This window comes from Phyllobates terribilis, unplaced genomic scaffold, assembly GCF_046119375.1.
Source record: "Phyllobates terribilis strain yellow unplaced genomic scaffold, ASM4611937v1 Scaffold_5__5_contigs__length_657084704, whole genome shotgun sequence".
NCBI lineage: Eukaryota > Metazoa > Chordata > Amphibia > Anura > Dendrobatidae > Phyllobates > Phyllobates terribilis.
The window spans coordinates 601,501,712-601,527,964 of NW_027362765.1; the positions used below are offsets into that span (position 1 = coordinate 601,501,712).

At 40.7% G+C, this 26,253-nt stretch overlaps 1 protein-coding gene across 4 annotated transcripts in view; it reads left to right on the forward strand.

The window, feature by feature from the left end:
- The window catches only part of DLG5 (discs large MAGUK scaffold protein 5), a 291,149-nt gene that overhangs the window by 125,575 nt on the left and 139,321 nt on the right, over nt 1–26,253 (forward strand). For all 4 annotated transcript variants that reach the window (XM_073686034.1, XM_073686036.1, XM_073686037.1 and 1 more), the window contains 2 exons: nt 23,307–23,491; nt 24,010–24,135. In XM_073686034.1, the coding sequence (XP_073542135.1) occupies nt 23,307–23,491; nt 24,010–24,135 (311 nt within the window). The remainder of the gene's footprint in view (nt 1–23,306; nt 23,492–24,009; nt 24,136–26,253) is intronic.

Here is a 26,253-nt window from a genome sequence, read left to right on the forward strand (position 1 = left end):
TTGCTGCCCACTGCTCCAGTTTATTTAGGTCTTTTTGAATCCTCTCTCTCTCTTCTCTAGTATTAGCTATCCCTCCTAGCTTTGTGTCATCAGCAAATTTAATCAGTTTACCCTCAATTCCTTCATCTAAATCATTGATAAAGATGTTGAACAATACAGGTCCCAGGACGGAGCCCTGTCGTACCCCACTTGAGACATTCATCCAGCTGGATGTGAAGCCATTTACAACCACCCTTTGAGTCCGATCACTAAGCCAGTTATGAATCCACCTAACAGTTGCCTGGTCCATTGCATACTTGGTCATTTTTTCAGTAAGGATGGTGTGAGATACTTTGTCAAATGCTTTGCTGAAGTCAAGATATACTATATCTACAGCATTTCCCTGATCCACCCAGTCAGTGATTCTGTCATAGAAGGAAATTAAGTTAGTCTGACATGACTTGTTAGTTACAAACCCATGCTGACTCTGGTTAATCACTTCATTCTTATCCATGTACTTACATACATGTTGTTTAATAATTTGTTCAAAGATCTTTCCTGGTATAGAAGTCAGACTCACCGGCCTATAGTTCCCTGGGTCCACCTTCTTCCCCTTTTTGAAGATAGGAACAACATTTGCTCTTCTCCAGTCTTCTGGGACTTCTCCTGTTCTCCAAGAATTTTCAAAGATTATGGAGAGTGGTTCTAAAATTTCTTCTACGATCTCCTTCAGTACTCTGGGGTGTAATTCATCTGGACCTGGAGACTTGAACTCATTTATGTTAGCTAAATATTCCCTCACAATCTTTCTGTTTACAGATAACTTGGATTCCTCTATTCCTTTAAAAGGACAGTGAAGATCAGTTGATGATACATTTTCTTTCTGAGAGAAAACAGATGCAAAATAGGAATTAAAAAGTTCGGCCTTCTCAACATCCTCTCTTACCATTTCTCCATCTTCATCCTGTAAAAATCCTATAGCATCTTTGACTTTTCTTTTACTTTTGACATACCCCCAAAAACCTTTTTTATTGCTTTTGACATCTCTTGCAAGCCTTAATTCATTGTCAGCTTTAGCTAACCTGATACGTGCCCTGCAGGATCTGCAGACTGCATTATAATCTTCTTTAGATATGCCTCCCTCTTTCCATTTAATAAACATTTCTTTCTTTCTTTTTAGCATGTGTTTAAGTTCTGTGTTCATCCATCCTGGTTTCCTTAAATGCTTCCCATTCTTCCTACTTTTCGGGATTGTTAACGATTGTGCTTTGAGAATCTCATTTTTAAAAATTTCCCATCCTTCCTGGACATTTTTGTCCTTAAGGACATCCAGCCATTGGATCCCTCCTATTCTCTTTCTGAGTCTCTTAAAATCTGCCTTTCTAAAATCTAACCTTGAAGTCTGAGTCTTCACATGTCTTCCTCCTCTAGTTATCCAAAATTCTATAATAGCATGATCGCTGCCTCCTAGGGTCCCAGCCACCTTTACCTCCTCAACCATTTCCTCCCTGTTTATAAGGATTAGATCCAAAGTAGCAGATCCCCTTGTTTTCTCCCCTACCTTTTGGAAGATAAAGTTGTCAGCAAGAGAGGATAAGAATTTGCTTGACCTGTTAGTTTTACTTGAGAGAGATTCCCAACAAATGTCTGGATAGTTGAAATCTCCCATGACCACTACGTCATATTTTTTGGAGAACTTGGTCATTTGATACATAAAGAGTTCATCCATATCTTCAGCTTGCCCAGGTGGCCTGTAGTAAATGCCTACAATGGTGTCCTTTCCGTTGTTCTCTCCTTGTATTCTTACCCAAACAGTTTCCACAGAACTCCCAGTCTCTGAAGCTTCAATCTCTGTGCAGATATACGCTTTTCTAACATACAATGCAACACCTCCTCCTCGTTTATCAAGTCTGTTTCTTGCAAATAAGTTGTATCCTTTTAGCCTTTTATTCCAATCATGTGTATCGTCCCACCAAGTTTCAGTGATTCCAATGACATCATATTCCTTTTCCTGCATTAGTAGTTCCAATTCTCCTTGTTTGTTGCCCATGCTTTGTGCATTTGTATAAAAACATTTTAGTTTGTGATTGGTTTCTCTTCCTCCCATATTTTTATTATTTAAATTGTTTTGTCTTTGTTCTTCCTTTCCACTTCCAGTAGCAGAGATTTCAATAGTATTTGTCAGCTATATGGCTTTTTCTGGCCTTTTGCTTCCCTTCCCACATTGTTCTAGTTTAAAGCTCTTCTGATGAGTGTAGCAAGGCCACTTCCAAATACATGTTTTCCAGTCTTCGTAAGGTGCACCCCATCTCTAGCAAGTAGTCCATCGTATAGGTAATTCATTCCGTGATCCAGAAATCCAAATCCTTGTTGACGGCACCATCGACATAGCCAGTTGTTCACCTGTAGAATCTTATTCCACCTCATTGTTCCATGGCCATCCACTGGGAGGATGGATGAGAAGACCACCTGCGCTCCCAATTCTTTCACTTTCTTGCCTAAGTCTTCAAAGTCACTGCAGATGGTTTCCAGGTCCTTTCTTGCGGTGTCATTTGTCCCCACATGTATTAGCAGGAATGGGTAGTGATCTGTAGGTCTGAAGAGTCTTGATATCCTGTCAGACACATCTTTAATTTTTGCTCCTGGAAGACAGCACATTTCTCTTGAGGTTATGTCTGGTCTGCAGATAGCGGCCTCTGTTCCTCTTAACAGGGAATCCCCCATGACCACCACTCTCCGTTTTTTCTTCACAACATTCTTCTTTCTCCATCCAGGAGGATTCTGAGGGCTTACAAGGTTATTCATTGCTGGCAAAGTCTTATTTTGCTGTATTTCTTCATGGTTCTCCTGCGTGAGAGCCTGGTACTGGTTCCTGAGCAGTATGGGTGCTGACTGCCTCTCGATCCTCCTGCTTCTGTGGGTCACATGCTTCCATTCCTCTGTTTCGTCAGGTGCAGTTCGAATTTCTTCTCTTTCTGAATCATGAAGAGATAATTCTGCTCTGTCTAAGAACTCTTCACCTTCCTTAATGATTTTCAAGGTAGTTAACCTCTCTTCTAGATTTCGCAACTTTTCCTCCAACATGGACACAAGCTTGCATTTCTGGCATGTGAAGTTTGGCTTTTCCACTGGCAAGTCTGTGAACATGTAGCAGGATATGCAGCTCACCAAATGGCTCCTGGACTCTTCCATGTTCTTATTGTTAATGTTCTGAAAACAGTGAAAAAAGCTTAAAAAAAAAACTTCAAAATGCGCGCGCCGGTTTACCGATGTCCTCTTTTCAGCTCCAACAGCCAAAATCCAGTGTTCTTTGAGCTCGCGGAGACTCTTCACTTACCCCAAAATGCAGTGGGAATATGCAAATTATCTCCTCAGGACTCCTCCCCTGGTTTACCGATGTCCTCTTTTCAGCTCCAACAGCCAAAATCCAGCGTTCTTTGAGCTCGCGGAGACTCTTCACTTACCCCAAAATGCAGTGGGAATATGCAAATTATCTCCTCAGGACTCCTCCCCTGGTTTACCGATGTCCTCTTTTCAGCTCCAACAGCCAAAATCCAGTGTTCTTTGAGCTCGCGGAGACTCTTCACTTACCCCAAAATGCAGTGGGAATATGCAAATTATCTCCTCAGGACTCCTCCCCTGGTTTACCGATGTCCTCTTTTCAGCTCCAACAGCCAAAATCCAGTGTTCTTTGAGCTCGCGGAGACTCTTCACTTACCCCAAAATGCAGTGGGAATATGCAAATTATCTCCTCAGGACTCCTCCCCTGGTTTACCGATGTCCTCTTTTCAGCTCCAACAGCCAAAATCCAGTGTTCTTTGAGCTCGCGGAGACTCTTCACTTACCCCAAAATGCAGTGGGAATATGCAAATTATCTCCTCAGGACTCCTCCCCTGGTTTACCGATGTCCTCTTTTCAGCTCCAACAGCCAAAATCCAGTGTTCTTTGAGCTCGCGGAGACTCTTCACTTACCCCAAAATGCAGTGGGAATATGCAAATTATCTCCTCAGGACTCCTCCCCTGGTTTACCGATGTCCTCTTTTCAGCTCCAACAGCCAAAATCCAGTGTTCTTTGAGCTCGCGGAGACTCTTCACTTACCCCAAAATGCAGTGGGAATATGCAAATTATCTCCTCAGGACTCCTCCCCTGGTTTACCGATGTCCTCTTTTCAGCTCCAACAGCCAAAATCCAGTGTTCTTTGAGCTCGCGGAGACTCTTCACTTACTCCAAAATGCAGTGGGAATATGCAAATTATCTCCTCAGGACTCCTCCCCTGGCTATGTGGATGACCTCCTCCCGGTGTGGGTGGGAAGCACATTGGAATTCTGAGTTTGTTCTATATGTAAATAACACATGCAATTTGAAGTTCACGGCTGATCCACTTTGCAATCAAATTTAATTTCTGGACATTTTCCTCGAAGGAGATTTCACTGCCGATCGTGTACATTCATCTCTGTACAGGAAAAGTATATCCGGCAATACCATTCTCCAGTCAACAAGCTGTCACCCCGAAACATACCACTAGGGATATTTCCTATGGAGAAATGTTATGTGCTAAACGCATTTGTTCAGACAACAACCGCTTCCTTGTGGAGAGTAATGCTGTACATAACAGATTGCGAGAAAGGAGATATGGAAGTCAGTTGATTCAAGGTGCGTTCACCAAAGTAAAAAACAAAACAAGAAATCAACTCCAATCTAATACGAAAAATATTCCACCAAATAAGAATAATGATGCATCTGATTCTTTTTCCACATCCTACAGCCTACATTATAATCAAGTCCAAAATATTATCCACATTTTTTTTTCCAGTAATCAATCAAGATGACACATTTAGAAAAATCATATCTCAGGGCTGCAGGTTTGTGGCAAAAAGAGGCTAGACCTTGGGCAACCTGCTTTCTCCTAGCCTGTTCCAAAGTCCGACCTAAAAGACCTATTGGTTAAAACCCAAAGGTTTTTTCAAGTATAATGGACACCGATGTAACATGTGCGCCTTTGCTGCTGACAAAACAAAAAAGCTTTCACTCTTCTCCAGGAGATGTTCATTATATTCAAGATTTCATTAACTGCGATACCCACCATGTAGTATATTCTATTTTTTTGTGATTTATGCAAAGTATAATACGTAGGATGTACCACTAGAGAATTAAAACAGAGAATTTCCGAACACTTAAATAATATATCTAAAAAAATGGATCATACTCTGGTGCTGTCAAACATTTTGTTACTATGCATAATGGTGATTTATTGCACTTTAAATTCTTCGGTATAGAAAAAGTGCCATGTCCTCCCAGATGAGGTAGTTGGCAAAAACGCTCCATGTTGTGAGAAGCGTTCTGGATATTTAATTTAGATAGCAAACATCCCAAAGGTATGAATTATAGGAGCAATCTTTTTTATATACACTGCTCAAAAAAATAAAGGCAACACTCAAATAACACATCCTAGATCTGAATGAATGAAATATTCTCATTGAATACTTTGTTCTATACACAGTTGAATGTGCTGACAACAAAATCACACAAAAATCATCAATGGAAATCAAATTTATTGACCAATGGAGGCCTGGATTTGGAGTTACCCCCAAAATTAAAGTGGAAAAACACACTACAGGCTGATCCAACTTTGATGTAATATCCTTAAAACAAGTCAAAATGAGGCTCAGTATTGTGTTTGGCCTCCACGTGCCTGTATAACCTCCCTACAACACCTAGGAATGTTCCTGATAAGGTTGCTTATGGTCTGCTGTGGGATCTCCTCCCAGACCTAGACTAAAGCATCCGTCAACTCCTGGACAGTCTGTGGTGTAACGTGACGTTGGTGGAAGGAGCGAGACATAGTAACATAGTTTGTAAAGCCGAATAAAGACTTGCGTCCATCAAGTTCGACCTGTTAGTTCTGTAATTGCTAAAGTTGATCCAGAGGAGGGCAAAAACCCCAAATGATTTGGCCAATCTTCACCTGAGGAAAAATTCCCTCCCGACTCTGAAACCAGCAGTCAGAATAAATCCCTGTATCAACCTACTATTTTATTTTATTTTTAAAATGATGTCCCAGATGTGCTCAATCGGATTCAGGTCTGGGGAACGGGTGGGTCAGTCCATAGCTTCAATGCCTTCATTTTGCAGGAATTGCTGCCACACTCCAGCCACATGAGGTCTGGCATTGTCCTGCATTAGGAGGAACCCAGGGCCAACCACACCAGCATATACAGTGCCTACAAGTAGTATTCAACCCCCTGCAGATTTAGCTGGTTGACACATGCGGAATTAACTTGGCATTGTGACATTTGTACTGTAGATCAGCCTGGAAGTGGGAAATGCACTGCAGCAAATTTTTTTTTTTTTTTTTTTAAACGTAAAAAGTTAATTCAGAGTGTCATTTATTATTCAACCCCTCAAACTACAAGAATTCTGTTTGGTCCCCCTAAAGTATTAAGAAGTAGTTCAGGCACCAAGAATAATGAGCTTCACATGTGTGGATTAAAGATCTCTTTTGCCAGCCTTTTCTGACTATTTAAGACCCTCCCCAAACTTGTGAACAGCACTCAGACATGGTCAACATGGGAAAGACAAAGGAGCATTCCAAGGCCATCAGAGACAAGATCGTGGAGGGTCACAAGGCTGGCAAGGGGTACAAAACCCTTTCCAAGGAGTTGGGCCTACCTGTCTCCACTGTTGGGAGCATCATCCGTAAGTGGAAGGCTTATGGAACTACTGTTAGCCTTCCACGGCCAGGACAGCCTTTGAAAGTGTCCTCCCGTGCCGAGGCCAGGCTTGTCCGAAGAGTCAAGGCTAACCCAAGGACAACAAGGAAGGAGCTCCGGGAAGATCTCATGGCAGTGGGGACATTGGTTTCAGTCAATACCATAAGTAACGTACTCCACTGCAATGGTCTCCGTTCCAGACGAGCCCGTAAGGTACCTTTACTTTCAAAGCATCATGTCAAGGCTCGTCTACAGTTTGCTCATGATCACTTGGAGGACTCTGAGACAGACTGGTTCAAGGTTCTATGGTCTGATGAGACCAAGATCGAGATCTTTGGTGCCAACCACACACGTGACGTTTGGAGACTGGATGGCACTGCATACGACCCCAAGAATACCATCCCTACAGTCAAGCATGGTGGTGGCAGCATCATGCTGTGGGTCTGTTTCTCTGCCAAGGGGCCTGGCCATCTGGTCCGCATCCATGGGAAGATGGATAGCACGGCCTACCTGGAGATTTTGGCCAAGAACCTCCGCTCCTCCATCAAGGATCTTAAGATGGGTCATAATTTCATCTTCCAACAAGACAACGACCCAAAGTACACAGCCAAGAAAACCAAGGCCTGGTTCAATAGGGAAAAAGTCAAGGTGTTGGAGTGGCCTAGTCAGTCTCCTGACTTTAACCCAATTGAAAACTTGTGGAAGGAGCTCAAGAATAAAGTCCACATGAGACACCCAAAGAACCTAGATAACATGGAGAAGATCTGCATGGAGGAGTGGGCCAAGATAACTCCACAGACCTGTGCAGGCCTGATCAGGTCTTATAAAAGACGATTATTAGCTGTAATTGCAAACAAGGGTTATTCCACAAAATATTAAACATAGGGGTTGTATAATAATTGACCCACACTTTTATGTTTAAAATTTAATAAAATTCAACTGAGCAACATAACTTTTTGGTTTGTAAGATTTATGCTTCTGTTCATAAAACCTACTCTCGTTTGCAGTTTGAAGGCTCTAACTTATTTGCATCTTATCAAACCAGCTAAATCTGCAGGGGGTTAAATACTACTTGTAGGCACTGTAGTCTCACAAGGGGTCTGAAGATCTCATCTCGGTACCTAATGGCAGTCAGGCTACCTCTGGCGAGCACATGGTGGGCTAAGAAATGCCACCCCACACCATTACTGACCCACTGCCAAACCGGTCATGCTGAAGGATGTTGCAGGCAGCAGATCGCTCTGCACGGCGTCTCCAGACTCTTTCACGTCTGTCACATGTGCGCAGTGTGAATGTGCTTTCATCTGTGAAGAGCACAGGGCACCAGTGGCGACTTTGCCAATCCTGGTGTTCTGTGGCGAATGCCAAGCGTCCTGCATGGTGTTGGGCTGTGAGCACAACCCCCATCTGTGGACGTCGGGCCCTCATACCACCCTCATGGAGTCGGTTTCTAACCATTTGTGCAGACGCATGCACATTTGTGGCCTGCTGGAGGTAATTTTGCAGGGCTTTGGCAGTGCTTTTCCTGTTCCTCCTTGCACAAAGGCGGAGGTAGCGGTTCTGCTGCTGGGTTGTTGTACTCCTACGGCTCCCTCCATGTCTCCTGGTGTACTGGCCTGTCTCCTGGTAGCGCCTCCAGCCTCTGGACACTACGCTGACAGACACAGCAAACCTTCTTGCCACAGCTCGCATTGATGAGCCATCCTGGATGAGCTGCACTACCTGAGCAACTTCGTGGGTTGTAGAGTCCGTCTCATGCTACCACGAGTGTGAAAGCACAACCAACATTCAAAAGTGACCAAAACATCAGCCAGAAAGCATTGGTACTAAGATGTGGTCTGCGGTCCCCACCTGCAGAAACACTCCTTTATTGAGGGTGTCTTGATAATTGCCAATAATTTCCATCTACTGTCTATTCCATTTGCACAACAGCATGTGAAATTGATTGTCAACCAGTGTTGTTTCCTAAGTGGACAGTTTGATTTCAAGGAAGTTTGATTTACTTGGAGTTATAGTCTGTTGTTTAAGTGTTCCCTTTATTTTTTTGAGCAGTGTATATTTATTTGTCATTCTATGTATATTACTGTACACTCCATGCTTCTTATTACATTTGAATACCAAAATATTTCATATGTATAAATTAGAGGATAGATCTCTCATATATATTGATTGGTTATTTTTTGTATTTCATTGCATGTTCTTTGTTCTTGAACACCCTCTCTGCGATTGGCAGTGTTTAGCTTAAAACCGGACTATTGTCATTTTAGTACTATGCTATAATTAATGGCGTTTAATACGCCGGAAACGTGGCAGTTTTTTATCTTTATATGTTGGGTTTTATGGTATAAAGAAATAAAATAGTGCTTTTATTTTACCTGTGGAAGTGCCGCTCTTTTCATTTTTCTTAGTTAAAAAACACTTTCCAAAAGTTCCTTGTATTTTGTTTTTTACTTGTAAATGAGGAACAGACAGTCCATTACTATACAAGAACGAGTCCATCAAGAGTCTTGCATAGATACATCATTTTAAGGTTTTGATACAACATATTACATGGAATTAGGGAGACACATATTCTGCATACTGTAACGATTATAGTGTTCACATTACTTTTCACAGTATTTAACCCTTTAACCTCTGAAGGCTGTTTGCATGTTAATGACCAAGGCCAATTTTTACAATTCTGACCAGTTTCACTTTATGAGGTAATAACTCTGGAACGCTTCAACGGATCCCAGTGATTCTGAGATTTTTTTTTATGACATATTGTACTTCATGATAGTGTTAAAATTGATTTGATATGACTGGCTTTTATTTGTTAAAAATTGGAAATTTGGCAAAAATTTTGAAAATGTTACAATTTTCAAACTTTGAATTTTTATGCCCTTAAATCAGAGACATATGTCACACAAAATAGTTAATAAATAACATGTCCCACATGTCAACTTTACATCAGCACAGTTTTGTAATCAAAATTTTTAGGAAGTTATAAGGGTTAAAAGTTGACTGGCAATATCTGATTTTTCCAACAAAATTTACAAAACCATTTTTTTAGGGATCACATCACATTTGAAGTGACTTTGAGGGGCCTTTATGACAGAAAATATCAAAAACTGACACCATTCTAAAAACTGCACCCCTCAATGTGCTCAAAACCACATTCGAGAAGTGTATTAAGTATTAACCCTTCAGGTGTTTCACAGGAATTTTTGGAATGTGGAAGAAAACAATGAACATTTAACTTTTTTTCACAAAAAATTTGCTTTAGACCCAAATTTTCTTATTTTGGCAAGGGTAACAGGAAAAAATGGACTCCAAAATTTGTTGTGCAATTTCTCCTGAGCAGGCCAATATCCCATATGGGGGTAAAACCACTGTTTGGTCGCACGGCAGGGCTCGGAAGGGAAGGAGCGCCATTTGACTTGTTAAATGTAAAATTTGCTTGAATAATTAGCGGACGCCATGTCGTGTCGCCCCTGATGTGCCTAAACAATGGAACCCCCCACAAGTGACACAATTTTGGAAACTAGACTCCTCAGGAAACTTTTCTAGATGTGTGGTGAGCACCTTGAACACCCAAGTGCTTCATAGAAGTTTATAACGTGGAGCTGTGAAAATAAAAAAATTTTTTTTTCATTTTCAAAGAGGTAACAGGAGAAAATGGACCCCAAAATTTCTCGTGCAATTTCTCCTGAGCACGCAGATACCCCATATGTGGGGAAAATCTATTGTTTTTCACACGCCAGGGCTCAGAAAGGAAGGAGTGACATTTTGGAACGCAGACTTTGATGGAATGGTCTGCGGGTTTCATATCGCATTTGGAGAGCCCCTCTTGTGCCTTAACAGTGAAAACCCCCCACAAGTGACACCATTTTGGAAACTAGACCTCTCAAGGGGGGTCTAGTTGTGTGGTGAGCACCTTGAACCCACAGATGTTTCACAGAATTTTACAATGTGGATCTATAAAAATGAAAAAAATATTTTTCCCACAAAAATGTTGTTTAGCCCCCAATATTTTCATATTCACGAGGATAGCAGGAGAAAATGGACCCCAAAATTTGTTGTGCAATTTCTCCTGAGTACGCAGATACCCCATATGTGGTCGAAAACTACTTTTGCGCACAGTGCAAAGCTCAGAAGGGAAGAAGCGCCATATTGGAATTCATATTTTGCTGGGCTGGTTTCACAGTGCCATGTCAGATTGGCAGAGCCCCCAAGGTGCCAGAACAGCAGAACTCCCCATAAGAGACTCCATTTTAGAAACTACATATCTCACTGAATTAATCTAGGGGTGCAGTGAGCATGTTGACACCACGTGTGCCTCACAGAATTTTACACCATTGGGCGGTGAAGAAAGAATAACTACATTTTTACCACCAAAGTTTTGTTTTAACCCCAAATTTTACATTTTCTCACTGGGAAATGGGTAAAAATGGCACCAAAATTTGTCACACAGTTTTTGCTGAATGTAGAAATACCCCACATGTGGCTGAACAATACTGCTTAGACACAGGCGAGACTCAGGAGGAACGGATCGCTATTTGCCTCCTGGAGCACAGATTTTCCTAGAATAGTATGCAGACTCCATCTACAGAGACCCTAAGTGCTAGAGGAGCAGAATCCCCCCTCAAGTGACCCCATTTTGGAAATTGTTCCCCTTTGTGAATTTATCTACAGGTGTGGTGAGGATTTTAACTACATGGGTGTTTTCCAGAAGCATGCAACAGTGGATGTTGCTGAGTGAAAATTGCAAACTGCTGTTGTAGTGACCAGTACATTATGCCTAGCTCGTTCTTCTGGAGACATGCACCCGTAAATTAGGCGGACTCTTATCGCTACAGAAATGCCAAACATGTGGACGCTAACTGCAGTTTAGGCACACTGTGGGGCTCAAAAGGGAGTTGGGCATTTGTTTTTGGGAGCACAGAATTTGATGAATTTCTTATACTACTTTGTTCTACTAGTAACTTGGATGCCCCCTATATTTCCGTTAACAGATGACGGACCTGAGTGGGCACTTAATTTTTTTTGGATATAATCAAAGCTTTTATTGTGATCCAAAATGTTATGTAAGATGTTCCCATTTATCCTGTGCTCTACTCTGAGCACTGATATCAGGGTTTCCATTTAAATCTCAGAGTGACGTAATTCAGATGAAACCCTTGAGGGATCTATTCACTATAATGAGGCAGCAGAGTTACTCTAGAATCCATCTGGCCTCTGTTTAGCGGTGTCCTTTTTTTTCAGAGGTTCACAAAACTGTGGCCGACGTCACTTTTCTGCACGCCTAATAAGAAGACGGACACCGTGGGATCACCAGCCAGACGTCATCCACGGTGCCTCCATCTGCCTCATTACAGGGAATATTCTGCCAGGGGTTCCGTCTGAATCAAGTATTTTAGAGATTTACGTGGAAACCCCGTTGTAAGCACTCAGCACAGAGCTCAGGATAAATGTGAGCCGAGTTATGCTGCGATCTTTGGAAGGCAGAATGAACAAATCAGCAGCAGGTGAAGAATTTATTTTATTTTTTTTTTTATGCCGTTCTTCGTGCAGTGTAAGTGATTACACAATTTTATTCTTCGGGTCGGTGTGATTACAGCGATGCCAAATTTTATAACGGGTTATTTTGTTTGGCTGCTGTCACACACTAAAAAAACGCTTTTTTTGCATCACCACATTTTGAGAGCTATAATTTTTCCATATTTCAGCCGACAGTCATGGGAGGGCTTATTTTTTGCTGGACAAGTTGGCGTTTTTATTGGAACCATTTTCGGGCACGTGACATTTTTTGATCGCTTTCTATTCCGAGTTTTGGGAGGCAGAATAAGCAAAAACCAACAATTCAGGAATTTTATTTTATTTTTTACATTTTTTTATGTCGTTCTGCGTGTGGTAAAATTGATAAGGCAGCTTCATTCTTCGGGTCAATACCACATTTGTATAGTTTTTTTTATGTTTTGGCGCTTTTACACAATGAAAACTATTTGATAGAAAAAATATTTTTGCAATACTTTATTCTGAGCTATAACTTTTTTATTTTTCAGCTGATGGAGCTGTATGGTGGCGTGTGTTTTTGTGGGACAAAATTACGTTTTCTGCTGTACCATTTTTATTTACATTCGTCTTTTTAATTGTGTTTTATTCCACTTTTTGTTCGATGGCATAATGATAAAGCATAGTTTTTTGTTTACTTTTATATTTATTTTCCTTACCGTGTTCACTAAAGGGGTTGACTAGTGGGACAGTTTTACCAAATATGTGCACTTTTTTATTATTTATTTATTTTTTCACGGTAATTTTTATTTTAGGTACAAATATGTGTGTGTGTATATATGTGTGTATATATATATATATATATATATATATATGTATGTGTATATATATATATATATATATATACATGTACACACATATACAGTACTGACCAAAAGTTTGGACACACCTTCTCATTTAAAGATTTTTCTGTACTTTCATGACTATGAAAATTGTACATTCACACTGAAGGCATCAAAACTATACATAGTTACATAGTTTATAAGGCCGAAAAAAGACAAGCGTCCATCCAGTTCAGCCTATTTCTTGTACACTGCAGCTATTCCGCAGCGTTGATCCAGGGGAAGGCAAAAAAAAAAAAATACATGCGGTATAGGCCAATTTACATCATTGAGGAAAAATTCACTTCCCGACACCAATCTGGCAGTCAGATTAAATCCCTGGATTAATTAACTATCACTAAGCATAAAATGTAATTTTATTGTTCTCAAGAAAGGCGTCCAGGCCTCTCTTGAACTCATTAAGTGAGTTGGACATCACCACTTCCTCTCCCAGAGAGTTCCAGAGTCTCACGGCTCTGACCGTAAAGAATCCCCTTCTATGCTGGTGCAGGAACCTCCTTTCCTCCAGACGCATAGTGTGCCCCCTCGTCTTTGTCACCATCCTTAGTATAAACAGGTCATGGGAGAGATCTCTGTACTGCCCCCTGATGTATTTATACATGTTTATGAGGTCTCCCCTAAGCCTTCTCTTTTCCAACGTAAATAGGCCTAATTTTGACAACCTCTCTGGGTATTCTAGTCCCTCCATTCCCTTTATTACCTTAGTCGCCCTCCTTTGTACCCTCTCTAGCTCCAATATGTCTTTCCTGAGCACCGGAGCCCAGAACTGTGCACAATATTCTAAGTGCGGCCTTACCAGCGCTTTATACAGAGGAAGAACAATGTTCTTATCATATGCCCCTATTCCTCTTCTGATGCATGCCATGACTCTATTTGCCTTCGCAGCTGCTGCCTGACACTGGGCACTCCAATTTAATTTGCTATTAACCAAGACGCCCAGGTCCTTCTCCATGTCAGATTTCCCCAACGGTTTCCCATTTAATATGTATGGGTGACTGCTGTTTTTCTTTCCCATGTGCATGACCTTACATTTGTCGGCATTGAACCCCATTTGCCATTTTTTGGCCCAACTCCCCAATTTATCTAAATCCTCCTGTAGCTGTGCCCTATCCTCATCTGTATTAACTACTTTACAAAGTTTAGTATCATCTGCAAATATTGCTATTTTACTATGCAACCCTTCCACTAGATCATTAATAAATATATTAAATAATATAGGGCCCAAGACAGACCCTTGAGGCACCCCGCTAGTAACCCTGACACACCCTGAGCTTACTCCATTGATAACCACCCTCTGCTTTCTATCACTCAGCCAGCTATTTACCCACTTGCACACATTATCCCCCAGACCAAGCATTCTCATTTTATATACCAACCTTTTGTGTGGCACGGTATCAAACGCTTTGGAGAAGTCAAGGTATACAACATCCACTGACTCTCCCCGGTCCAGCTGTGAGCTCACCTCCTCGTAGAAGGCCATCAGGTTTGTTTGGCAGGAGCGATCCCTCATGAATCCATGTTGATATGGAGTTAGACAGTTATTATCATTAAGATATTCTACAATAGCATCTCTAAGAAATCCTTCAAACAATTTACCCACAACAGACGTTAAGCTGACTGGTCTATAGTTCCCAGGGTCACTTTTAGACCCCTTTTTGAAATATGAATTAACACATGTGGAATTATATACTGTACTTAACAAAAAAGTGTGAAACAACTGAAAATATGTCTTATATTCTAGGTTCTTCAAAGTAGCCACCTTTTGCTTTGATGACTGCTTTGCACACTCTTGGCATTCTCTTGATGAGCTTCAAGAGGTAGTCACCGGAAATGGTCTTCCAACAATCTTGAAGGAGTTCCCAGAGATGCTTAGCACTTGTTGGCCCTTTTGCCTTCACTCTGCGGTCCAGCTCACCCCAAACCATCTTGATTGGGTTCAGGTCTGGTGACTGTGGAGGCCAGGTCATCTGGCGTAGCACCCCATCAATCTCCCTCTTGGTCAAATAGCCCTTACACAGCCTGAAGGTGTGTTTGGGGTCATTGTTCTGTTGAAAAATAAATGATGGTCCAACTAAACGCAAACCGGATGGAATAGTATGCCGCTGCAAGATGCTGTGGTAGCCATGCTGGTTCAGTATGCCTTCAATTTTGAATAAATCCCCAACAGTGTCACCAGCAAAGCACCCCCACACCATCACACCTCCTCCTCCATGCTTCACGGTGGGAGCCAGGCATGTAGAGTCCATTCGTTCACCTTTTCTGCGTTGCACAAAGACACGGTGGGTGGAACCAAAGATCTCAAATTTGGACTCATCAGACCAAAGCACAGATTTCCACTGGTCTAATGTCCATTCCCTGTGTTCTTTAGCCCAAACAAGTCTCTTCTGCTTGTTGCCTGTCCTTAGCAGTGGTTTCCTAGCAGCTATTGTACCACGAAGGCCTGCTGCACAAAGTCTCCTCTTAACAGTTGTTGAAGAGATGTGTCTGCTGCTAGAACTCTGTGTGGCATTGACCTGGTCTCTAATCTGACCTGCTGTTAACCTGCGATTTCTGAGGCTGGTGACTCGGATAAACTTATCCTCAGAAGCAGAGGGGACTATTGGTCTTCCTTTCCTGGGGCGGTCCTCATATGAGCCAGTTTCTTTGTAGCGCTTGAGGGTTTTTGCAACTGCACTAGGAGACACTTTCAAAGTTTGCCCAATTTTTCGGACTGACCTTCATTTCTTAAAGTAATGATGGCCACTCGTTTTTCTTTACTTAGCTGCTTTTTTTCTTGCCATAATACAAATTCTAACAGTCTATTCAGTAGGACTATCAGCTGTGTATCCACCTGACTTCTGCACAACACAACTGATGGTCCCAACCCCATTTATAAGGCAAGAAATCACACTTATTAAACCTGACAGGGCACACCTGTGAAGTGAAAACCATTTCCGGTGACTACCTCTTGAATCTCATCAAGAGAATGCCAAGAGTGTGCAAAGCAGTCATCAAAGCTAAAGGTGGCTACTTTGAAGAACCTAGAATATAAGACATATTTTCAGTTGTTTCACACTTTTTTGTTAAGTATATAATTCCACATGTGTTAATTCATAGTTTTGATGCCTTCAGTGTGAATGTACAATTTTCATAGTCTTGAAAATACAGAAAAATCTTTAAATGAGAAGGTGTGTCCAAACTTTTGGTCTGTGCTGTATATATTATATTAAATAAATCTATATATATATATATATATATATATATATATATATATATATATATATATATATATATATATATATATATATAATATAGTTTTTTTTTTTTTTTTTTTTTTATAAATATATTTTTACAACTTTTTTTACTTTGTCCTATTGTGGGACTTTCACTTTCTGCAGGCTGATCGCTGTATAACATGTTAGTGCTGCAGACACAAGATAGTTAGCTCATGCACTGCGCGTGATCTAACCAACTTACCAGTGCCTGGTGACCCACATGTCGTCATGATGACATCGGGTCAACATGGCAATGATCAGGATGATGACGTCGCTGGGGTCTCCGATAAGTACCAGGGAACTGGGACGTATGGATACGTCTCGCGTCAGAAAGGGGTTACATTTTGGAATTATACTGAAAGCATCATTACTAAGCTCATGCATCAAATATCCTAACTGGAAGGAGTCTAGTCCTGGTGTATTAAAGGGAATCTGGAGGATTTCAGCCCCCCTCCAAAAAAAAACAACTATTTATATGTGCATGTAGCTCTTACATAGACAAGTCCAGCAATACCTTTGCATGGCCAGTTTTTTCCTCCTTTACTGAGAAATCACCATCTGAATTGATATGCAAATGAGGCTGAATATCTATGGTAGATCTGAAGCCTCTGTCACTCCTGCTCTGTTCACCACCTCCTCCTGCATAACTGACAGCTCTTTCACTTAGAAATTCAGTCAAACTGGATGAGGCCTTGCTGGGCAGGTAATACAGCTGGACTGACAGGCTTCTGATCTATCATAGCTCTTCAGCCTCATTTTAATATCAATTAAAACGCTGATTTCTCAGTAATGGAGGAACAGCCTGGCCATGTAAAGGTATTATTGGACTTGTGTTTGAAGGAGCTACATTCTAATATAAATCCTGCATGCAGATCCCCTTTAAATCAGGCATTATTTTATTGCTGTGGCTTACCTTTTTTTTATACTCTGTGATTTTACTCTTTCTAAAATAAGCTCCATACGTAATGCTGATTTCTATGAATGCAGTGCTATCAATTTCTTTGCCACATATAGTAATCTGCCAGTTGTTTTTTTTTTACTCTCTGTATCTTTGGTAGAGTTCCTCCATATATCCTAAAATACTTCTATGGATTTCTTTCTTGGTGACCATTTGTAGTAAACTCAATGTGAGAACAGCATGCAATAGCTCTATCTGTAGTACACCTGGGACATTTGGAGACACTCAATTCATGATATTGGGGCCAAAAATTATTTTGGCAGGCGGGTGTTATTAAATATTTTGCTCCTTTTAAATAATTTAATATTTTGCATCGCCTTTAATAATAATAAAAATAATAATAATTTTTATTTATACAGCGCCAACATATTCCGCAGCACTTTACAATTAAGTAGGGACATGCACAGACAATAAAAACATTACTATCAAACACATTTCAGCAGTTACAAGAGGAGTGAGGGTCCTGCTCACAAGCTTACAGTCTGAAAGGAAATGGGGAGACACAATAGGTAGAACGTGCTTGTCATGTACGGTCCAGCCATCATTATAATAAATAAGGGATTTCATATTAAACTGCATGTTCCGGTCATCAGCCAGGGTCTGTCTGAGTGCAGTTACCGTGAGCTATTGGGTGCGTAGAGGATGTGGAGACAGATGACTAGGAAGGAGCAGATTATGATCAACATTTAGAAGGAGGCAACAAGGGAGAGTTAGGTCGGTGAGTTGAGGTGATAGGCTTGTCTAAACAGATGTATTTTTAAAGCATGCTTGAAAAATGGGGGATAGATATTAGTTGGTTCATTTGAGGTAGTGCATTCCAAAAAATTGGGGCAGCACGAGAGAAGTCTTTGAGAGAGAGGAGTGAGGTTTGGATTATACGGTAACCGTTTTTGGTTATAATGGTTCTAATTTTGGATAACAGTTTTTGGAATTTGTGATTGCTTTCAGTTGGGGTAAAATTCTGGAAAATGCTGGAAAAAAACACAAACTATTTACATGCAGTGTTTTGGCAAAAACGCAACAGGGCTTGAAATACTCGTGGAATAAAAAAGCAGTGTGTGCATGAGAATTCTAATTGATTATGATGGTACTGTAAAACGCTGTATTTTTTGAGCCAAATATGCTGCGTAAATTATGCAGTAAAAATGCGGCAATTATGCCTTGTTCATACCCTTGCAGGAGTTAAAGTTAACATAGGACTTTTTTCACACGTTGTTAAAAAACATGCTTTGATTTATTTGGCATAAAGATTAATTAATCTGAATAAATCATTGACGCTATGACCGTAGATAGTCTATTAACTGACACTTTCACTAAAAGCTTGATATCCATTGTCAGTAAAGATATTGGCTGGTAGGATTCTGGCAAACTGCTCTTTGCCTGGTTTGGGCAAGACTGTGATAATGACTTCGTGCATCAATGGAGGCAAACTGATGACAGATTCTCTGTAAGAAATGCTTTACTGGCATTCCAAATGTAGATCCCAGACTTCTTGTGCACCTATTGTTTAGAAAATAATGCCTCTTACACCTTCCTTACATCTGAGTATTTCCCAGTGCAATGTCTATTCTAGAGACCACAAGAGGTTCTAAGATTGCCTTCCTGCTTTTTATTATTTTTTACCATTCTTTCGGTCACACTATATAAATCCATGCCGGTTGCATGGATTTATATAGTGTGACCAAGTTGACAAGCACTTTCCAAGTGATGCTAAAATCGCTTGGAAAGCGCTTGACAACGCGCATGCGGAAATGCAAGTGAAGAACGCTTCACATCCGCATGTCCCTGGCAGGAAAAACGCATGTACAATCTGCATGTACAATCCGCATGTACAATCCACATATACAATCCGCATGTACAATCCGCATGTACAATCCACATGTACAATCCGCATGTACAATCCGCATGTACAATCCACATGCATTTTTTTCTGCCAGGGAGATGCAGAAACGCTCAGGAAAAATCCGGAGCATTTCTGCATCGTGGGCACATAGCCTAACAGTCATTTTCACAAGGGGTGCCCAAGCTTTGACATGCCACTGTATATCATTCTTTTATTTATTATGTTTTACCACTTTTACACAAAAAAAAATTTCTTAGAAAAAAATAATTATTTTTGAATCGCTATATTCTGTAAGCTATAACTTTTTTTATTTCTCCTCTGTATGTATGATGGCATTGTTTTTTGCAGGACAAGATGACATTTTCAGCTATTCCATTCTTATTTACATTTGACTTTTTGATCGCGTTTTGTTCCACTTTTTTGGCTGTATGATGAAAAACCATAGTTTTTTTATTTTTATTTCTTTAATGTGTTCACTGAAGGTGTGAACTAGTGTGACAATTTTATAGATCAGGTCGTTCAAGACACTGTAATACCAAACGTGTACTTTTTTTGTTTGTTTTTGTTTTTTAAGAAATATACATATTTATAGGTATAGTTTTTTTCATGGTATTATGATTTAAAAAAAAAAAAATGTTTTTCAATTTTTGTTTTACTTTTTTACTTCATCCCTCTATGGGATGCTAACTGATCGCTGGTATAGTGCATTGCAATGCATTACACTGACAGCTCTTAGCATGTTCTAAACAGGTCATCTTAGCTGGCAGACCCGTAGTTCGTCATGACTACCTTGGGTTGCCATGACAACCATCGTGCCCTCGCGATGATCGGAAGGGAGAGAGGGAGCCCCTTCCCTCTCCTAGCCTCCTCAACATTGCAATCGATATTGATAGCGGCATTTAGGGGATTAAACAGCTTAAGCCAACTTCCTGGCGGCGATCATGCATGCTCCTGTGCCACGCACGATCGCTATGACATACCTATATGTCATTGGTTGGGAGCCCCTTCCCGACCATGATGTTTAGGTACGTCAAATGTCGTGAAGGGGTTCATTTAATGCCATCCTTAATCTGTACAAATCTTTTGAGAAACCAACTTAAATCATTTTGAGGAGGAAAATTAAAACTAAAATAAAATGGTTGCATACGTGTGAACAACCTCTTATATTTGCGGATGTGGTTGTATTAAAAATATTTAATCACATTTACTCTCATGTTACATACAACAAGGTAACAATGAAAAACAAGACCTCATAGATAATGAGGGGCATACCACTAAACATTAGAAAAGCAAAATAAGGACCATAAGTGTTTCAAAAACCCCAAAATGCCCCAAAAAGGCTTCCCCTGGCACTGTTGGTTATCCTTTTACCTCTACTAAGTATGTCTTATTTAACCTTATCCATGTGATACTTGTATTTTCTGTGTGCTGCAGGATTTTGATGACTATCCACATCTGACCTGATACAGGTCACATGACCTATGTTACTATAACTTTTCCTTCACGCTTTTTGCTGTGATCAGTGGATTGTGTGGGTTGGACTTTGTGACCTACTATAGGTCCAGTGTAAATTTGATACCAACTGTGTCTCTATCTACCCTCTGTTGCCTCATTTACCCATGTTATGTCTGTTAATACATGAAATTTATACTATGGATGTCTTTTTAAATATTTAAATAAAGTGTTGTACCTTTTTAGTCATCACATTGTGTTCTAACCACGTCTCATTTTGGGGTTTTTGATGGTCCTTCTTTTGCTTTTCTCATGTTACATAGTAGTCTGAAAACAGCTTTCAACACAGCAAAGGATTCCATTGTTGAACATTATCAGTCAGGAAAAGGGTACAGTTTTTTATTCTATGCATTAGATCTATCATTGAATACGGTCATCAAGAAGTGGTGTAAATTTTGAAAAAGTGACAGTACCTAGAACTCGACATCCCTAAAAAATTGATGGTAAGACAAGAAGATAATTAGTCTGGAAGGCTGCCAAGAGGCCTACAGCAACATTAAAGCCGCTGCAGGAATTTCTGGCAAGTACTGGTTGTTTACTGCATGTGGCAACAATCTCTCGAATTCTTCATATGTTTGGCCTGTGGAGGAGGGTGGCAAGAGGGAAGCCTTTTCTTACAAAGAAAAACATCCAAGCCTGGTTATGTTCTGCCGAAACCGATATTAAGTCTGCCAAAAGCATGTGAGAAAATGTATTATGGTCCTATGAGACCAAGGTTAAACTTTTGGCCATAATTCCAAAAGGTATGTTTGGCACAAAGCATCACCAAATTAACCCCATACCCACAGTGAAACATGGTGGAGGCAGTATTGTACTTTGGGGCTGTTTTTAAACAGCTGGAACCAGGGCTTTAGTCAAGGTGGATGAAATTATGATCAGTTGCAAATATCAATGCAGGAAAAAAGTGCAATCGCCTCACCTGGCCACTACTTGGCAGGAGTACTCCAACAAGGGATAAACTCAAGTGAAAGAACCATCACTCTTCATAAAAACTTATTGACTTAGTCCAGATTAAAAAGCAGCGATGGTAGACACAAGCGGCACAGAAAAACTAAATGGAAGCTTGTATGTCTTACCCTCCTGCCATTTATTTTTTTCTGTGCAGCTTGTGTCTACCATCGCTGCTTTTTAAGCTGGACTAAATAAAGTAGTTTTTTATGAGGACTCGATTGCTGACTTTTTCACTTGGTTTATCAGTTCCAAATATCAGTCAATTTAATTAAAATCTTTAGGCCGCTGCTAAAACATTGAAGATAAAGATAAATTTCACCTTTCAGCACGACAACACGTTAAGCGACCTCCAAATCAACAAAAGAATGGCTTCACCAGAGGAGGATCCAAGTTTTGGAATGTCCCAGCCTGAACCCACACCTGAATTCAATGGAAAATCTATGGTGACCTGGAGATGACGCTGTACACAAGCAATGCCCTTGCAGTTTTACAAATGTGAAGCTACTGCAAGGAAGAGTGGGCAAAGATTGTCGATTCTAGATGTTCTGTGCTGATAGACTGATACCCAAAAACACTGATTGTTGTCATAAATTCAAAGAGGACTTCAGACTTCAACAATGTATTAGTTTAAGGGTGTGCAGATTTATGCAGCCGCATTATTGTAATTCTTTATTTTTCCTTTTCCACTAGAAAAGATTTAATTTTTTTTTTATTTTATTTGAATTGTATTGACTTTAGTGGTGGAAAAAGTGCTTAAATGATTCTACTTGGTATGATTTTTTTTACATGACAAAACACTGCACATCTGCTCCTCCCTCTGTTTAAATGGATTTGAATGACTACACTGTTTTCCACCTGCACTCCAAAAATCATACTGATAGATTAATTGGTTTTGAATTAAATTGCCCTAGTATATATGTTTGCATTTGAGATAGGGATATTAGTTTCCTAGCGGACATTAATGAGGGCAGGGACAGCTGTAAGTGATGACCGTTTGTATGCTGAGTGCAGAATATCTTTGTGCTATGTAAGTGATGGTTGTTATGTCGATTGTTACCTTACTGCTAATTAATTGTTTAGGCCTCAATCACACGACCATGTTTAAACACGTACGTGAAACAATGGTATCGGTGTCATCAGTGTTTTGTATTAGTGTGTCATCAGTGAATGGTCTATTTTTACTATCCGTATGGTCCTTGTGTCTGTTTTTAATATAAGTATGTCATCAGTATACGATCGGTGTGTCCGTTTTTTCATCAGTGTACGATCCGTGTGTCCATTTTTGTCATTAGTGTACGTTCTTGGGTGTCTGTTTTTGTCATCAGTGTATGGTTTGTGTGTCCTTTTTTTACCATCATTTGTCATCAGTGTTTTTCACCGATAGATAAGTAAATTACAAGCTTTCTCCTATCCTTTGTAATGTTAAATACGGACAGTACACGGATTGTACACTGATGCCATCCGTGTGCTGTACTTGTTTTGGCCCTTGTCATCCAATGGTACCGGAAAATAACAGACAGTTTTACACAGACAAATATCCGTGAAGAAACACGGACATGTGAATATCACCTTAGATTATAATGGATGCTTATTGTATCCATGAAAAAAAACCTGATAGAACATGTACATGAAACACGGACGTCTGAATGAGGTCTTATGTAGAGTTCGCCTTTGACATTGCATATGGCCTTCACTACTTTCAGATTCAGGATTCTGCAACTCTGGACATGGAAAGGGCCAACAAGGAGATAGAAGTACTGAGAAAACAATATGAAGCAATGACCCATGAACTCAAAGAGGCCACCCAGGAAGCTGAGGTAGCCAAATGTAGACGAGATTGGGCCTTCCAGGAGAGGGACAAGATTGTAGCTGAGAGAGAAAGTATCAGGTGAGTAAATTACATTCTATTTCAGTCATATAGGTGCATCACTACATATACATTTATCTACAGACTAAAATCATGGTTTAAGATTAGAATCTTCAAACTGCTCATACAAATCATAAAGCTTTGTGTCACACGCCAACATATTTTTCTGACATGTACATTTGCAGCTATGTGTCAAATATAAATTTATTCTGACTCATTCCACTCATATATATCACTTATATAGTGTCTGGCACACAGCTCGTGAGGAAGCCATTAGAAAATAATGCAACGATAAATCCTACCTAATGATTGTAATAGTGGATGTATTTTTTTTCTTCTAAATGACTACGTTTAAAAGTGGTTTAAATCCTATTTCTATAAAAGCAGAAATCTCCACCATATTGATGTTACATTTACATTACTTTTGTCACTAAGCAAAATAACAGTACATGCTGAAAAAGTTTCAGGAACAAATTTCAGTGTAATAACCAAATGATGGGAACGGCATTATTAACACCCTAATTTTTTTTTTCCATTAGGACCCTGTGTGATAATTTGCGCAGAGAACGAGACCGTGCAGTTAGTGAACTAGCAGAGGCATTAAGAAATCTAGATGACATGCGGAAACAGAAGAATGATGCTACGCGAGAACTGAAGGAATTAAAGTGAGTTTAGCCATTACAAATTAGCCTGTTTGTTCTCTGCCAGATTTAGTTTTGTTCACAAATGTAGGCTTTTAGGTTGAATTTACACATCTGAGTTTTTGACTGTACGGACTGCAATGTTCAGACTGGCCACAGGTCTCCTTGATCAAAAACTAAAGGCATATAGTATAGTTTGGGTCAGGAGACACCCATGGTTGGTCTGGTAATTGCGGTCCCTGTACAAACTGTGATACATGGACATCTGAATTCAGTCTTAAGGCCCCGTCACACATAATGAGATCGCTAGCGAGATCGTTGATGCGTCGCGGTTTTTGTGACGCAATAGCCATCTTGCTAGCAATCTCTTTATGTCTGACAGGTAGCAACGATCAGGCCCCTGCTGTGAGATCGCTGATCGTTACAAAGCTTCCTGGACCATTCCTGGGTCGTTGCGCTCCCGCTGGGCAGTGTGCATCGCTGTATTTGACACCTTATCAACGACCTCGTTAGCGATTCAGAACTGAGACATGTAAGCATGCATAAATTGGACTTTTCCGCGCCCCTCGTCCCCGATTGGTGGTCGCTACAGCGTTCTCATTTTCCGCCGTGCATAAAGAAGGCAACAGAATGCAGATCCTAGCAGAATTCTCCGGGCTGTTAATATCTGTTCATTCAACTGAGTCCTGATTTTGCGCGGAAAAGTAATTTTATCTCGCTAGCGATCTCGTTATGTGTGATGGGGCCTTTAAAGGGAATCTGTCAGTAGGGTTTCCCAACCCCTCCCCCCCAATGTGATTACATGTTCATGTAGCTCTTGCAAAGGCAATTTCAGTGATACCTTAATCTATCCAGTCTGTTGCTCTGTTAATGAGAAATCATCTTTTGAATTGGTATGAAAATAAGGCTGAAGTGCTTTTGGCATGTGGGAAGCACTTTCCAAGCCTCTGCTTTCCCCAGCTCTATTCATCACTTCTACTTGACTGATTGCTTCTTTGCTGGGTGAACTCGCTAGTTTAAAGGTTTGGATGGATTTCTCTTTGTAAGAGCTACATACACATATAAATATACAGTGGTGTGAAAAAGGGGCAGGCCTGTATGCATGTTCTTTCCTTGGTGGTCTAGGCCAGATGCAGTTACTGATGGCTCTGCTGTCCAATCTGGTACAGGGGCGTGATGAAGCTGTCAGTACTTTGCAGCTCAGTGTGCAGTCTGGTGCAGGGGCGTTCTGAGCTGTCTGTGTTTTGATTGACAGCTCGGCCGTCCAATCTGAGACTGGGAGGTGCTGGCTGTCTCCAGGTGTTCATTATCCCAGGTGATTGCCCAGCTACTTCAGACCTCTGCCAGATTTAGCTTCAACTAAGGGTATGTGCCCACGATGCGGAAATGAAGCAGAAAATTTCTGCAGCGTTTCTGCATGTTCTTGACAGTAAAAACGCTCGCGGATTTTACACTCATTTTTAACGCGTTTTTGCAGCGTTTTTACATGCGGATTTGACTTGCGTTTTTCAAATGCATTGGGACCTCAAATCCTCATGCAGCAATGCACAAATAACGGACATGCTGCGGATTTTTCCGCAAGGAAAATCCGCTGCCGAAAATTCCGCAGCATGGGCACAAAACATGCAGATTTTCATTGGGGATCATGGGGCACGGATTACCAAGCGGTTTGCAAGCTTTTACGCTGCGGAAATTCCGCTTGAAAAACGCATAGTGGGCACACAGCCTCAGTGTGGTTGGTTTTCTCTGTGCCTAGTGTTTTGCTTGATGATCTTTCGTTGCCTGACCTTGGACCTCGCTCTGACCATCCTCCTGTTTAACCCATACATGTCAAACTCTGTCCCGTGGGCCAAACCTGGCCCGCAGGGTGGTTTTATTTGGCCCACGACACCATAACCACCACCCCTATGTGGGGTCATTATTCTGTATGGAGGACTTTTTGTGGTCCATTATACTGTATAGAAGGCAATGTGGTGCCCCTAATACTATAAGGATGGCTATGTGGTGCCATTATTCTGTATGGATTACTATGTGGGGCCCATTATTCTGTATGGAGGGCTGTGTGGGCCCATTATTCTGAATGGAGGTCTATGTGGGGCCCATTATACTGTATACTGGTTGGTCTGCGACTTTGTCCACGTT